General features: G+C 37.1%; 1 protein-coding gene across 5 annotated transcripts in view; it reads left to right on the forward strand.

Moving 5' to 3' along the window:
• The window catches only part of erc2 (ELKS/RAB6-interacting/CAST family member 2), a 55,776-nt gene that overhangs the window by 30,861 nt on the left and 7,530 nt on the right, over positions 1-17,385 (forward strand). For 3 of the 5 annotated variants that reach the window (XM_044122914.1, XM_044122915.1, XM_044122918.1), the window contains 9 exons: positions 762-929; positions 3,941-4,078; positions 5,001-5,141; positions 5,362-5,502; positions 6,743-6,778; positions 9,240-9,445; positions 14,042-14,165; positions 15,268-15,428; positions 15,994-16,141. In XM_044122914.1, coding sequence (XP_043978849.1) covers positions 762-929; positions 3,941-4,078; positions 5,001-5,141; positions 5,362-5,502; positions 6,743-6,778; positions 9,240-9,445; positions 14,042-14,165; positions 15,268-15,428; positions 15,994-16,141 — 1,263 coding nt within the window. The remainder of the gene's footprint in view (positions 1-761; positions 930-3,940; positions 4,079-5,000; positions 5,142-5,361; positions 5,503-6,742; positions 6,779-9,239; positions 9,446-14,041; positions 14,166-15,267; positions 15,429-15,993; positions 16,142-17,385) is intronic. The other 2 variants (XM_044122916.1, XM_044122917.1) reach the window with 1 other exon arrangement.

A 17,385-nucleotide genomic window follows, 5' to 3' on the forward strand; every position in this document is an offset into this window, starting at 1 on the left:
TAAATGTGTATGAACAAAAATAACTAAATTAATTTTCATTATACACCAGTGAGGCAAAACATTGCAACAGGAGGAGTGAGGAGTACTGGTTATCTCTCCATCATGACATCTGTCAGCAGGTTGGATATATTTGGCAGCTACTGAACAGTTTTTTTCTTATTGTCGATGCACGAAGAGGAAAAAATTGGTAACCACAAGGATTTAGGCAAATAGAACAAGAATCAAGCAGTGGTCTCCAAACTGCAGCTCATGTCTGCAGCGTTCGTGTCTTCTAGATCTGCAGCGGTCAGTATCAATCAACACTTGTCCGAGAAAGTAACAATGTGGCCACGGTTCATTAATGCCTGCGGGGAGAGGAAGCTGATCTCCATGGTCTGATCCAGCAAATAGAAACTCAATTTGCTGGAGACGTTATCGCTGATCCTGATAGAAAGGTGTCAAAATATGCAGTGGATCACAGTTTGCTAGAAAATCGTCGTAGGGAAATAATTTTTGACCAAATGTTTGACTGAACATCTTTACTAGCACCACAACCTCAACATTTGATTTAAAGAAATAACCCAGGAGTTGTTTTCTGCATCAGCTGACTTCAAGGTGAAACATCTCTCCTAGAAACTCTCTATTTACAGGATCGTTTAAAAGCTGGATGAATTGGAACGGTCTTCTAAAATATTAACGGCACTGAAAAGCACGTTTAATAAAAACAATACAGTAATCACTGTAACTTTTTCTAAGCTATTTGAGTGTGTGCCATTCTTCAGGTCGATGCTCTACGTCTGCGTCTGGAGGAAAAGGAGTCCTTTCTGAACAAGAAAACTAAGCAGCTGCAGGACCTGACAGAGGAGAAGGGAACTCTTGCTGGAGAGATCAGGGACATGAAGGATATGCTGGAGGTTAAAGAAAGGAAGATTAATGTCCTGCAGAAAAAGGTGAGAGGAGCAAAGAAAAAAAAGTCACTCTGTTTAAAAGTTGACGTTGAGGAAAAATAGCTGAATCTATTATATTATTTTGCTATAGAAAACTCTGACCATACTGAAGCGTGTGGGTGTAACTTGCAGTATTTCTCTAGGAGTCATCTGAAATTTCAAACAGAAACAATGATGCAATGGGATGTTTTATCAGATTACTGTTTCCTGGACTGCAGTCACTCAATGAAAACACAAAGCAGAGTGTTTACTCGCTCTGAGATGAGTGAGAGTTTATCTGTGAGGTCCTAGTGTCCAGAAAAATAAAAAAAAACAAGAAATTTACTTCAACTGATTACCTTTACGATGTGTCTATGTAATTATGATAAAGTGATCACTAATTGACTTTTTATTATCTAGTTGTGTTTAAAATGTTAACTAATTATAAGTTCTGAGAGTTCCCAAAGCCGGGGTTTTACATGAGCTTTTCTTCCACTATCTGGCCCCTCCTCTTACTTCTTTGTTGTACTATTTTCAATGTCTTTCTATCATAATCAAGTGTGAAGAAGAGACAGGAAAAAATTTTTATAACCAGCCCAAAACCCTAACAAGTTTGAGGCATTAAATCTTTAGGAACATTACACTGTAACTTTTAAGAAGGTATTTTTAAATTGTTAGATATTGAAGATGGTTTAAAAGTGCAGTTAAAATATTGGAACGAAAATTATCTTTTGTTTTAACTGATGACGATAAAGAAAACGGACAGAAATTTCTCTGATTTCGGAGTGACCGACTGAAAACATTTCATATATTCACAGACATGGCATACAGAGCTAATGTAATGCCATTGTTACATAATATCAAACAAAAAAGAAAAACATGCTTTCTGGTCCATCATTACACCCTGTTACTTTTTCTTTTTTTGCTAATAGAGACATACAAATGATTTTGTGCTGCTCAATAATTCATTTGAATTATGTTTGTTGAAATTTGCAAGGCAAGCAGCATCTGTATAGAGAAAACCTTACCAATAATACAATGTCAGGGCATTTTTTTGCATTTGGAAATCCCTGTATACACGCTGGAACAGAAAAAGAAGCGAAGCCACACGAGCAATTTTATGTGTTTTATTTTATTTTATTTTTTTTGGTTTCTGGATCTCTGTGAATTACCCCCAGCTTTCACAAAATACTTCATTTCAGTAATAATTTTTCACTGTTTGTGTATCACCAACGATCTTTAAGAATCTTACACACTTCCTGTAATTTATCGTTTAAATTTTCCAGGAAACTGTGTTGATTATCACAAAGAGCTTCATTGTGGTTGGCAGTGGTGTTTAAACATCTGTCTTTGCTTGAGTTTTAAGAATCAAATTCGTATGCACCATTTGTTTCACCCTCCTTTAGCAAATGCAGCCACCTGTGTGCCTTGAGTGTCTTCTGTTACCTATGTTTACAGTTTCTTATCTTAGAGATTCAGATTAAAATAAAAGAATGTCAATTAAACTGAAATTGAACAAATCAAATCAAATAAAAAAAAATTATCAAACAGAAATTTGCTTAAACATGACTGAACATCTTTACTAGCCCAAATGTTTTAACCACTATAAAAATATGCCAACAATGAATCCAGATGTAAGTTTTCACAAAACAACAATAAATGGTCTCCTGTGAAAACACGACAGAAAAACGTTGTGATTCTTTTATTTTCAGTAGGTTAGTTTACAGAAACAATATCTTTGCTGGTCTGAAAGCTGCAGCTCATCCAAAATGCCGCAGCCAGAGTTTTGTCTGCCACAAGCAAAATCACTCATATTAGACAAGTTTTTAAATCACAGCACTGGCTTCCTGTTTTCAAAGGCCATGGCCAAAGACTCTGACTAATGAACTGTTTGCTCGATCACTGATTATTGATTGAACTGTTGTATTTGCATTTAAATTAGCCTATTAAATGTACATTTTAAAATGCTTTTCAGTGCTGGCATACTGAGCTCTGTTTAAAGAAGAAAAAAAAACTAATTGTTTTTGCTTTCTTCTTTTGTTGTTGTTGTTATCCTGCAAAGCACTTTGGATAACCTCACTTATGAATGGAGCTACAGTATATGCATAAACCTGCCTTGCCTATATTAGCAAGAAAATGAAAGTTTTTTTTATTCAAACTGGTTTGTCTCCTCACATCCTGGATGCGGCCAGGATTGTTTAACATAAGCTGATGTAACATAGTGATAACTTTGTTTGCACAAGAGAAAAGCAAAATTCTGTCCCTGCTTTTTGGAAAGACGTTGCAAGTATCAAATTCACAGACTCTCTCTTTCCAACATCATTTACAGGAAATCATATTTTCTTTGCATATCAAGAGACAGTAGAAGAATGGAGGCACAATAAGTGTTGAATGTGGAATCCAAAACATCAAACATAGAATTAATATCAAACATATTCTCAAATATAAGCAGAAAGCTCAAACACAAACAATGACCTTGACTAAAAACGTAAAAGAATGTTAGCATATTTAGTAATATAACCAGAAAGGGATCGATCAGCATATTGGAAGTTGCAGTAATTGTCGTGATTTAGGATTAAGACCATACCAGCAGCAATGATCCATTTGGACATTTGGTTCAAATAAAAACTGTAAACTGAAAGGAAGACAAAAAAAGAACAAAAAGTTTATTACTCTATAAAAACAACCTGGAAATAAACTAACCAGCACCCTAGATATGAAAGAAAAAGCCAAAATTAAAACCCACTGACCACAACAGTTTTATTACCAGTTGAATTTGCCATAATTTCACAAACCTTTAGGGTTATTAAAAGCATTATAAGACACATAAAGTCTAATGTATACTTCTTAGTACAAGAGAAGTGCCTGTTTGCAGCATGCTTATATACACCCTTAAACCAAAAAAAGCTATATTGGAAAGGTCCTGGCTTTTTTATTGTATTTCTTAATACATATAGCTACTTCAATCTTAAATAATGCTTTGTGCAATTGTGATATTATGCTTAATACAGTTTTGTCCTACTTGAATGAAACAGATTGAGAACCTGCAGGAGCAGCTGAGAGACAAAGAGAAGCAGCTGGGAAACCTGAAGGACAGGATCAAGTCTCTGCAGACCGACTCCAGTAACACAGACACTGCCCTGGCCACCCTGGAGGAGGCGCTCTCAGAGAAGGTGCAACATTGACATCTGATTTTTTTTATTGTGTTTTTTTTTTTTTAACGTCTCTTTGTGTTACAGTCTTGCACATCAGCATGATTTCATAATGTAAACAGAAATTATGACAAGAAACACAAATATTGGGAAACGTGAAACTTTCTGGTTTGAGGTTCAACATTCAGGAGCTTCAACTCTGGAAAAATGAACCAAGTTGAAAACCTCCTGGTTTTTCCACCAGATGCCGATTTCTGAACTCTTCCTGAGTTAAAACATCAGCATTGCTATTTCTAAATGACTATGAACTGGTTTTCTTTGCATTATTTGAGATCTGAAAGCATTGCATGTTTTTCCATTATTTTGACTATTTTCATTTTCTCTTAATAAATATAAAAGTTTTGCTTGGAATTTCAGTAATAGTTCATAGAATAAAATTTTACACAAACATTTACCTATACAGAGTAAAATCAGAGAAACTGATCATCTTATGTTGTCTTTTATTTTTCAGAGTTGTATAATGATTTACTGATGAATCGAGTGGCTTGAAATTGTGAACTGTGTTGGATAATCATTCAAAAATTTTCCTTGCACAGAAGAACTTTAGTGGTGAAGCTTCAGGCTTTCATTGAACACGTTTAAATTTTTTTTGTCATCCTAAAATAAAATAAAAAGTTAGGAACATTTCAAGACACAATCATTTTATGATGATATATTTATCATCATTGGAGATTTGACAGATTGTGTTTCAGTCATTTAATTCAAAACAAACATGTAATTATCTTGTGATCTTTTCAGAGCAATTTCTAAACATAATTTTGATATTTTCTTTATATCGCTATAAGATCGACTGCAAACTTTAGTGGTTGAAAAGCTGCCTTTACTGATTATTTTAGGATCACATTAACTAGTGTGCATTTATGTTTTTGTTTCATTTTGTCAGGAGAGAATTATTGAGCGGTTAAAGGACCAAAGAGAGAGAGAAGACAGAGAACGTCTGGAAGAAGTGGATTCCTATAAGAAGGAGAACAAAGAGCTGAAGGAGAAGGTCAACAGCCTGCAGATAGAGTTAACAGAGAAGGAGGTAGGTGTGAGATCGTCTGTGCGAGCGTGTCGGGGTGGATCCACATGCCTCTCTCCGTGTTTCTTTGTAGAACATCCAGCTCTCCTCTGTGTGAGCACTGTAGTGCATCTACTAAGTGTCTCTTTCAGCAGCTGTCTCCTCTGATTCTGTGACCTTTTCACACCTGCTGACAAGGCAAGGCTGCTGGATTTAAACGTGCTTTCAACCTCTCTACCTTCAGTCTAGTCTCATCGATCTCAAAGAACATGCATCATCCCTGGCATCTTCTGGCCTCAAGAAGGACTCAAAGCTCAAGTCCCTGGAAATTGCCATCGAGCAGAAAAAAGAGGAGTGTAGTAAGTTGGAGACGCAGTTGCAAAAGGTAGGTGTTTGTCCTTATCTTAGTGAAAGCTCACTCATCAACTTGTTTTTAGTTGATAATTTTGATCTGATTAATGAAACCAGTAAGTACCAGTTCACATGTCATATGTTTCCTAAAGTGCAAAATATTTCATTTTTGGAAGAAAAGCCACCAGATGCACTAATTGAAGCTCTACCATCCTCTGGCGCATCCTATTTTGAAAACTTGTAAAGAAAGGATTTGAGTGGCTCAGTTGGTAGAGAGGACGGAGCTGGAGTCTTCGATTCCTGGTCTTTGAATATTTGTGTGATAGATCACCACAAAGTAGTGTATAATTGTGAAGCTAAGTAATGACGCATGATTTTTACAAATAAAATCTAAATGTAGATAAGATTGGTGGACAGGATCAGTTTCATATGTCAGTACTGACTAATCGCTGATCTCCCAAAGTTAAGGAAAGTGGTGTTGTTGGTGGACTCCTACTTTGAACACTTAAAAAACTGTTCTGTATCTTTACCTAAACAGAAAAACGAGGCAAGAAAAAAAAACATTGTTATAAGATAGTATCAAGAAATCTCGTTTACATTTTATAGGAAAACTAACATTGCACATTATAATGAACATGCCATCCCCGCTGTTCCACATGGGCTGGTGATGATGCTTGTTTTGCATCTGACCTGAATTTATTGTAAAATGAATGGAATTAGAGAAAGTGTGAAAAAGGTTTGTTCAATTTTTGGAGAGCCCTAGATGAACAAAATTGAAATAAACCAGGAAAATGTATAGTGATTTTGTTTTCACTGCTGTTTTACAAACTGTTGAACATTTTAAAACTCTGTTGGTGGATTTGTTAATTCTGTTTTGGGAGTAGGAAGATGTCACTGAAACTTGTCTGAACAAGAATCTTGGTCCAGGGTTACATAAATCACAGCTCTTTAGGATCCTGGCTGCCATCACTTTCTCTCCTCTCCTGCAAGCTGCTGTACTTTGTCACAGGGAGTCCCTCCATCTTCTTTGTCTCCATAGTCCACAGACCGTCCCAGCGTCTGTCCGTCTGTCGTCATCAGTGTTTTACTGCTGTTAACCTTTAACAACACGTTCAGTGCTGAAACTGTGTTACTTTGCAATCAACGTGTATTATGTCTGATCCTATTGTTATCTCCTCTGGCTCAAACTAAGCCCTAACACTTAACTTTCCCTGAACCCTCCCACCCCTCCTTTCTAACGTCCCTTCCTCGACCCCCCTCTGTTGGCAATGTAGCAAGCTGAGCAGCTATTCAGTCACATGAACAATCCTGTAAGTCCCTCTCCTGAGGTCTGTGAGGCGCACATTGAAAGCATGAGGACACTGAGAAGTTCTTTGAAATATGCTAGATGGTGATCATGGCGAGTCCCAGCACAGGCACTGCTTTCCCCCATCGACATGCATGTTGCCCATTGCACTGTGTGGGTTTTACAAGCTTCAAACTGAACAGAGAGTCCTGTGCAATGTCCTCTTACAGTGATTGATGTCTGCGCGCGTGTGTGTGTGTGTGAAAATAGTGTTACACAGTCAAAGTTGTTTTCTTTTTGTTCTGTTGTATTTATTGTCAGCTGAAATTAGCACAATTCCCCCGTTACTTGATAACATTTCTTAGGAGTTATTTCTTTAGTTTTTATTCAAACTCAGGTATTGTTTTAGGCAACGCTAATATTTTAATTTTTCATTATTCCAACAACATTACCCTGTCGCAGAATTCTACTTGTAATTATAAAGTTTTCAGTACAAGTCAAAACGGATTCTTAAATTATCCAGATAGCCATTAAAATATGCAATTTTAAGTCAGAGGGGAAAAAAAACACATTTAATCCTTTGTGTTATATTTATGCAAAATAATGAAATAAAAAAACAGCTTCAATATACTAAAGTTTTTAAGAGGGATGTACATCAGCTATTTATCCGTTCTTTCTCTGAAAAATAATTGCAAACTGGAGGGAAATAGATACATTTCAGATTTTTTGTACAAATTACACCATCATCATGCGATAACCCATTAACAAAAATGTATTGCAAACTACTGCCTTCAGAGTTCACCTACACTAAATAGAGACCATGTAAATTAATCTCAGTATTAAGCCAGCTGAACTACGATGGCATCAGCTCTGGAGGGGCTGCAGAGATTTACAGCTCAGGTGGAAGAATGCATTTGTGTAAGAGTGGTAAAAATTGTCTTGTTCAAAAATAATTCTTAATAAATTTGCAACTTGCAACAAGCTACATAGGAGGCACAGCAGACATTTCAATGATGGGATTTTTTTTTATCACATTTTTAGTTGGTCTTTAATGATTTAGTGCCTAAGGAAATAAGTTCAGCAACAACAAATGTGAGACCTTTGGCTGTAATTTCCCTGGTTGTAAATTTAATTTTTATTTTTTTTTACAATTAATCTGAGCATTCAAGGACAAGTCAGATCCTTTACAGTTTGCATAAAGATAGCAAAGTTTACAATGCAGTTTTAACATTTGTAAACACTCCTGACCTCAGCTTTCATGCTATGTTCAGATTTTCCGTCTGCTTCTAATACAATCCAGCTGCACATAAACTCTATACTAAAGGCGTTTTGGACGGGTTTATAAAACTTCTTGTTGATACGTCCCACACGAGACTTGAACTTTCTGGAAAACTGCAACATCCCAATAGTTGCAGCATGGTAGTGGCAGCATCATGCTGTGGGGTGTATCTTTAGAAGGGACTAGGAAGCTGATGAAAGTAGAAGATGGGTGGATGTAAATACAGACCAATCCTGGTGGGACAACTTGTTAAGACGCCTCAAACAACTGAGACCTGAGACCCTCCAGGAGATGATTAATTCTCCACTGCTTTGTGTTGGTTTATTACATAAAATCACACAAAAATTAAATAAAGTTTGTCATCATAATGAGACAAAATGGGGTTAAACATTAACATTAATAAATACTTTTGCATAATCTCAATTTACTTAAAGATTGCAGCAAATGAGCAATGACATAATTCTGTTTTTATCCCCCTATAATGCTGTCCCACATGCTAAAAATATTAACTATAGATTGCTCCAACTTCTTTGTCTGCACACAGTCAGTTTATAGATGCAAACACTGTTTCAGCTCTGTTGGGTTTGCATGATTCGTTGCATGTTGTTATTGTTGCAGCGCTTCTCGTTTATCTCAGTGTGGTGCTGGTAGCGTTTGTACGAGCCGTGGGTGGAGACTGCTGCTGTGTTTTGGCGGATGGCTCTGTAAAACTTTGCACCATACGTGGGTTTGTTTGCTTCCCAAGGGTGATGTGTACCTTTGTAGTAAATCTAATTGAAAATTCACTCATAGTGGCGATGAGATTTGTCGAACGTGACCAAAATTGAGTCTTGGTTTTGGTTATTTGTGATCATTTTGTTTTTCTGACTATTTAATAGATTTGATCAGGTTTGTTTCTGTAGACGTAGGACAAACATGCACACTGTAATGCACTCTGCATACTAACCAAGTGACAGATGACTGTGAGACTCAGAGGGACATTTAAATTGAGCTAAATAATAGCTCTGTTAAAGCTAATGAACCAGCACCAGTAATGATGGCCTGGTTCACAATGTTTACTCTTCACTATATTGCATTCACAGAGACAGAGACAGATCTACCACAAAACTTTAAAGCACAGTAAAATATTGTGAGCTGCTCTCCATGGCTCTTTTGGCTCATCGATGTGAACTGACTCTGTGCATCTTTCCTTGGCACATGGATGCAGAAAGCTCATGAGGTGGAGCAGCAGCACTCGGGCCCCCGAGGAAACCCAGAGTACGTGGATCGAGTAAAGCTTCTGGAAAAGGAAGTGAGCTATTACAAGGACGAGGCAAGCAAGGCACAGTCGGAAGTGGAGAGGCTTCTGGACATCCTGAGAGAGGTGGAGACCGAGAAGAATGACAAGGACAAGAAGATTGCTGAGCTGGAAAGGTGAGTGAAACTTCCGACTGAGGACGCTGGTTAATCTCTTCTACCAGTTGCTCAGGATTTAGTAAAAAAAAATGATATAAATATTATTTTCTGTATCTCTAAATAAATGTCTTCTACTAAGAAAAGCAAGCTGTCATCAAAGATGGTTTTAGTTTTATGTCAACTTATTTAAAGAAAACAAAGTATGCCTTTGGTTTCAGTTACGTTTTGTCCTCTTTTCTAATTTTCTGTTTTCCTGCTTGCGTTTTAATGTCTTAGTTGCTGTTCGTTACCCATTCTTTCTCAATGTTCCTGTTTGTTATTCTAATCCGGCTGAGTTAGACATTATGGTTACAGCTATTAATTGCAACACATTGGTTTTCGTGACACGGACGGGTTTGTTTCTGTTGATGTTGGATGTGGTTTAGACATCAAGTTATAACCTACTTGTTTCCACTTGTCTATGCTTAACTTCCAGCCTTTTGCTCAAGCATAGCTATTTTTTCTTGGCTGGAGTCTTTGTGGAGTCAGTTTGTCTGAAGGCCTGATAAAGCCTACGGACTCTTGCTTTCCATACTTGATGTTCAGGACAGTTTCTTTTATTTGCTGGTCAGTGACTCGACCACCGTGGTGTGTGTATTTAGTTGGATTCATCGCTGTACTGGGAGGTCCTTATTAAAACTCATGAATGACAAATGTTTTTACCTGCCAGGAATTTTAATGCTTTGTCTTAAATCTGAGATACACCATCTTTGGGACCCATTTAGATTTTTCAAAGTTCTGATAAAATGATTTTAGCCTAAATCTGTATTTTTACATTAGTAATGTTTGCTGTGATAATCATTACTAACTAAAACGTTAGTGTCTCTGTTCATTTCTGTAAATAGAACCACACTTTAACCGTAGCATTAAATTCTTCTAAAAGTCTGAAAACAGTTTACATGGACATTTTCCTCCTTAACAACTTCCACACCGAAGAGAGATGATACCACGAACCTGCCTGCGTTTACTGGTCCAGAAATAAGTCGGTTTTTTAGGCTTCGACTGACAATTCACCAGTCAGCATTAAATGTCAAGTGCAAAATGGATTGATTTTCCTCACAAGCTGATTTGTTTGTGGATTTCTCAAAGTCATTCTTTGGAAAAAAAAACAGAAATCTTCCTCCCGAATAAGAGAGTAATTGATTTCTGTAAAAGTGCTTCTTCTATTCTTGTATTTATGTGACATTTAATCCAGATACTTGACTCTGAAACTGTTATTTAGTTTTGGTTCAGCTGATGAAGTGGATCGCTAAACTGAGCTAACCGTTGGTCGAATTGTCTGAGCCCAACATAGATTTGCTGCGACTTCTCCTCTCCTGTCACATACTCTCCATTTAGCACAGATACAAGTTAGATGTCAGCGATTGTGCCCACTCAGTTGAGTTCCTTGCTAAGTCTTTCACCAAATGTGATTAATTGAGTTTTCTTGTCCTTTTTTTGCCATCCTTACCCACTTTTTTTTATCCTGTATCCCTTCTGTCTTTTGTCCCCTTCTTAAACCCTGACCATTGGTCAACCTTGACCTCTGTTCACTTCCTCCTTATTCTTTCTCAAATTGGATTCTGATTCTTCAATCTGTCCTTCATCTTCTTTGAAACGCTCTTGTGCCCTTCCTTCTACACTAAATTTTAAAAAGCCCCCCATCCACTGCCCCTCGCCATACTCCTCGTTCTGGAGGCAGAGCTCCCCCTGACCCACTCCCTTCTGTGTCTGCCGCCCCTCAGCAGATAGGGGGCATGGTCTGGGATTTTCTGGGAAAGTGAGTGCTCTGCCCTGGCACTTCAGCTCAGCTCGGCTTCCTGATTTAAAATCTTGGACCGCAAGATCATCTGGTTTCACCTGTGTGCCTGGTTCTGCCTGCTCTCTGTAGGACGCCCAGATCTTTGCATCGCAGTGGCAGTTTTTGTTTGTTGTCTGTGTTTTCATTACTTACTTCTGCACATGATGCAAAGACTCCTGGATTCAGTTTTTCTTTTTGCTTCTTTCTCAGTGACTGTCTGCACCTGCTCCATGAATGCATTTCTTTCAGCTTGGGCATTAGTTGTAGAGCATGTGTGTGTTCGACGTGTGCATGACATATAGACTGTTGCATGTTAGTTTTCTAAAAATAAAAAATAATGACTAAACGTATATTTATCTGTGCAAAGGTTTTAAACCGTTTCTTATTTACTCATATTTTACTCTCAAGGACCAGAATTTCTTGTATTTTCTTTTTTATTTTAATTTTATTTTTTGTAAGAGAGACCCCCAGTCAAAGTTCTTCAAGCTTTCATTGGTCTATCAAAGTTTTTCATAGAGTCTGGCTCCTTTTTACCAGTTTCAGTTCTGCTTCTCAAACTATAAAATTATAACAAATGAATGCATTGTGACTGGCTGCTTCTAGCGAAGTGCATAAGGATCCAGTTTGAGTTTGGATCTTGACATAGTTGTCTGCTATCTTCAGACACAACATTAGTTTTTGCCTTGAGCTTAAGACCCTTTTTACGCCTGAATACAAAAACATGAAAGAGGAAAAATTAAAGGGCTGTTTAATTTAACAAATGGAGAAAAAAACACACCTTCACTAAAAATGTACATTTGTTATCTGTTGTTGGACAGAAAATTATAGACCTTTAGAAAGCCAGAAGAGCTGCTGAACTAAATTTTATCAAATACAGAAAGTCTGTCTCCTTGTGAAACAGCTAAAAAGATGGATGACTGAAAACCTTTGCACAGGACTGTGACATTTTAAATATTGCACATGTCGTGGTGTTCATTTTCTTTACTGAGTAACAACAAGTACTTAATATTTCTGTTTCTTTTTTGCTTGTGTATGCAATGATGACGTGTAAAGTGCAGTGATTCACATCAAGGATGTCACATTTTACAATTTATGGCACCAGCAATTATTCAAGTGTTTGTCAAGTATGCTGCTGCCATTGTTGTTGTGCCTTGAAAAAATTTTGATACACCTTTGACCTTTTCACATTTTGTCACTTAGAAACCACAAAGTTGAAAGGATTGTATGGACATTTTATCTGCTAAACCAACACTAAGTTGTGCATGAATGTGAAACGTCCATGAATATATATTTGAATTCAGCGCTCTGAGTTTGATTCCTTTGGATTTCGTCTCTAAAAGCTTACATTCTGGTGCCGCTCCATGGTATTCTTTGTCTATGTTCTATCATCACATGAAACACAAATGAGAAGGTATTGACGTTTGTGGAGGCAATTTGACAAAATTTGAAAAAGTTATGGGGTCTGAAAACATTTGAAAGTGAATCACTGTCTGTGAGATCTTGGTGTGATTCTTTCTGCTCCATTTTTATTTGTTTGAGGTGATTTTACTGCACACGTTGTTCCTACCAAGTTGAAGCAGCGTGGACAGCAGCATATTTTCACTCATTCACACACACACACACGCACACAGGACATTTCTGATTATATGTTGTTTTATGGGCTGTTTGTTAAAGCTTTTGTAAAAAGTATCAGTCCTCAGCTGTTAGACCTCCCTCTCCTATGGGCACATTTCAGTCCTTTTCATTCCACCCATCTATCCGCCTCACCTCTTTCTGTCAGCGACAGTTGCATTTCTGATCAACATTTTCCTTTCTACATCCTCACCTGGCATCTTCTCTCTTTCCCAGTCTCTACCTCCCAGTCTGCTCCAGCTGTCTTCTTAGCTAACCCTAACAGACACTGAAGGAAGTACTGAGAAAAAATTATCTGCATCACTAAAGCTGCTGTGCTCCTAGTCTGTGCACCATCAGGGTGGGGATGCTGTATTTTGTCGGATCTGGACCAAGTCCTGTCCAGTCTGCTCTATTAATGAATCCCCTGCATTTTCAACTAATGCCCTTCAGCCTTTGTCTCCCACTCAATCGAAAATACTGTTAGTTTCCCTTCCTTCCTTCCTTGCCCTTGTTCCGCGTCCTCATCTTTTGCCCGGCTAATTTTTTGCCTGTCTGACTGCATGTCTGCCACTCCCAGGCTTGGCAGCAGATGCACAGCGCTCCATGTTGTTCAGAGAAAGTGCATCCTGCAAGAGCTGTGTCAGACTGTCACAGGCTTGTCTGTAATCTCAAGTGTTGTTGGATGATTATAGCACAGTGTGATATCCCCAAGGTGTTCTTTTTTTTAAATTTTTTTATTTGTTTTACAATTTTTGGTTCGAAAACTTTCTTTACATTTTTATTTTTTGCTTTTCTTCTGTGTGTTTTTTCCTGCTTCCAATGTTTTCTTCACGTGTCCTTCATCCTTTTGTCTTCTACCTTTAAATCTACGTGTCTGCAGTTTAGCTCCAAGGTAAGACATTTCCCTGCAACTCTAGTAGTCCAACTCTACTGAGGTTGATCCAAACTCCTGCACTGAAACCTTTCAGCCCTCCCAACAATGACATGAGGCTCAGTTCAGATGGGATACTCATGCTTTGTTACTGAGCTCATGACTGACACAATTTCTTCCATTTGTACTCATTATGGTTCCTCGACTTTTTATGGGTTTGCATTGTGCCCTTCTCACATTTTAGCTTCTTTAGATTTGACTTTATTACTATTGTGCTATGGACAAGTTTTAGAAGTGTCTAATTTTACAGGCAAGGAGGTAAAGATCAGATCAAGAAGGGTTCCAACATCAAACTGGGACTACAAGGAGACAAGAAAGGCTTAGGGCAAGATCCTCGCAAGGAAGGCTCTTTAGAAAGTGGTCACCACTTAAAGGTGAGGATTTAACTTGTCTTTCATACATAATAAGCTCTGATTATGCATGTTTAAATACCCAAAGTGCCATTTATAAATTTAAATACACTCAGTAAACAATATTCATCTTTTAAGGTGCAATGATGATGTAATAAACAACTTGATGATTTTAAATAGTAAAATGAATGTGTGCAAGTTTGAATTTATTGTGAAATTATTCTCATCAATTGAAGTTCATATATATACACACACCCTGCTAATATTGGGGAAAATACGCTGAAGAAACTTCAGAGAAGTTATATTTTTTTTAGCTTTTGGAGAAAATGCCAATTTTTCTTTTTTTTTTTCCAGAAAAAGCCATCATGCATCTTTCATCCAGTTTCCGCAAAGTGGTTTAAATTGCATCCTGATTAACTGATCACACTTAAAAATCATTATTTAAAAAAAAATCCCACCGTTCAAACTTCAAAGTGTTAAAATTAAGATCCGGTCACAAGTATGTTCATGTACAACATGAACAAATATGATCATGTACGGCACAACATGAACATACGTGTGTTAAACAGGTGTGTTAAAAGATTTCTCCAAATGTTTTAATGATTGAATATGGTGGGTGTTCCAACAAGACAATGACCACAAACATGTCTAATAAAAGTATTTTTGAATGATGAACCACACTAACATTAAGCTTCTGAAACGACGTTGATATTGAGAACCTTGAACATTAATGAACCAGGATTAAAAGTGCGGTCAACACCAGTTAACAAATCAATTTAAATAAACTGTGCCAGGAACTAGTTGAGGAATAAGATTTTTTTTTTTTCTCTACAAAACAACCAAAAAATATTGTACAAATGTACAATACTTATATTGTAAATATGTACAATATAAGTAGGAGTGTATGTATACACATGTGGGACAGTATGTATAATTGTGACCCTGTGAGAATTATAGGACTTTCACATTACGTTCAAAACCGTGCACCAATGTCTAGTTCTAGAAGCTCAAAATCCAGATGACATTCACGCCCATGATAAGCGTATTTGAACTTCTCAGCAGCACTTCATATGTTTGCACTGAGTCACTGTGTGTTTTCTGCTTTGTCCAATGTGCTGTCTGTCAGCTGGAGGAACTGATGAGCACGCTGGAAAGGACGAGACAGGAGCTGGATGCCACCAAGCAGCGTCTCTCCTCCACACAGCAGTCCTTACAGGAGAAGGACACCCATCTTATTAACATGAGACAAGAGCGCAGGAAGCAGCTGGAGGAGATCCTTGAAATGAAGTCAGTATTGCTGCAAACTTGACAGTTTCACTGTGTCCAATTAATTTCATATGTAGTATCAATTTTATATTGTTATTTGACAAGATATTGCAGAATATGCCACTAAAGCAGCCTTTGTATCAAAAAGCAGAAGTCACAAAGCTTCATTAATAAAGGTGTTTATTGTGCATGTTGTCCTCTCTTTAGGGTTTAAATTAGGGTTAATACTACACACAAAGACACTACGCGTTGCCATGTGCACATTAATATACATAAACTAGTTGATTTATGTCAAATCTTTAGAAGTTTGCCAAACTTTGCTGAATTCACCCTCTAACTCTTTGCACAATCTTAGCTACAAATACTTATTAAGCTACAAATTTACTAGGCAGCATTTTAAATAGACTTTATCCCTTCTAATTTTGAAGAACTGTTACAGGATTATATTCTGCCCACAGGTAGTTCTGAAGTGGAGTTGAATATGAACTGCATTTGGCAGAGATTCAGTGCAGTTTTAGAATTGATAAAGGTTCTACAATTTTTATGTGTGGGCGCAACATCTTTTTTTGTTTTGATTTGTTTTCAGACAACAAGCTCTGCTGGCAGCCATCAGTGAAAAAGACGCTAACATAGCATTACTCGAACTATCTGCCTCCAATAAAAAGAAGACCCAGGAGGAGGTGCTGGCCCTGAAACGAGAGCGGGACAAACTGATGCACCAACTCAAACAACACGTTAGTGCCATTTCAAGCATTGTAAAAAAAAAAAAATTACTTCTTTGAATCCTCCTGCAGCTCAGGTGCAGTGCAGCAAATGTCACGGTCGGGAAGAGTGTGGTTGCCCCGTTAGACCGTTAAAACTCTTAAAGTGCACATGGGGTCAATGTGACAATGTGCGCACAGAGGAAAAACACTCAGTGACACGGTTTCTAAAGATCAGGGGAAGGTTAAGAGCAAACCTTGTTCTTTCTTTTGTGCTTCATTTGTTATTATCCAGGCCTGTGATTACAGTGTTTTAACTCTGCCTAATGTGTGCTGATGACTACTTGGATCAATTAAATGTGCATTTATTATGTCTTTCAACACGTGAGATTTCTGCAAGGATTTCTAACTGCTAGCTAGTCCATTTTATGGAGAAAATATAGGATTTCTGCATCCAAATGGACAGAAAAACTGCTCAGTTCAATTTGTGTCTGCTCTAGTGACACTGACCTAAACTGATGTAAATTTTAGTCTTTTATTACTGCATATGGATTGCAATTGAGAACAACACAAAGTACCACACAATTGTTAGGTGAAACAACAAGGTTACATAGTTTTAAATATATTTTAGAAAAGAAATTCTTACAGAGAAAATTTCAACGCTCTGGCAAGTATTTTTTTATTTGACTAAGCCTGAGCTATTTCTCTGTGAATCGGTCTTAATATTGAGAGTAAACTTTTTATTTAGTTATAAACTTAATCTATTGGCTAGTTTCAGTCATAATTTTCTCATCAAAATAGTTTTAGTCTAGTTTTAGTTGACTAATTATGCTAAAATTTTAGTTGATTATATCTGCGAGTTTAGTCGACAAAATCATATGTGAATTCAATTCACTTGAATTATTAACACAAAATTAATCGTGTTTTTAATCATTTATGGCATAACGTTATTGTCTGAATATGCTATACATAGAAAAACAAATTTAATGTCTTTCTGTATTTTTTATGATTGTCAATAATACAAGTCTGCCTGGAAATTATATCCACTCAACAAATTACACATTGCATTCTTCATTATTACAATTTCTTTTGTACTGTAAATCACTGTGAATAACGGACAAAATTGTGAGTGTTTACATCTGCAAAGTTGGTAGAGAGATGCCCTAAAAGAATTGCAGTGAAAGATAAATCTACTAACCAACTTTAGGAAAACTAAATACGATAATGTATTTTTTTTATTACTAAAAAAAAATTGGAAATCTGTACCATTTTCCTTT

This window comes from Gambusia affinis, linkage group LG07 (genome assembly GCF_019740435.1).
Source record: "Gambusia affinis linkage group LG07, SWU_Gaff_1.0, whole genome shotgun sequence".
Lineage (NCBI taxonomy): Eukaryota > Metazoa > Chordata > Actinopteri > Cyprinodontiformes > Poeciliidae > Gambusia > Gambusia affinis.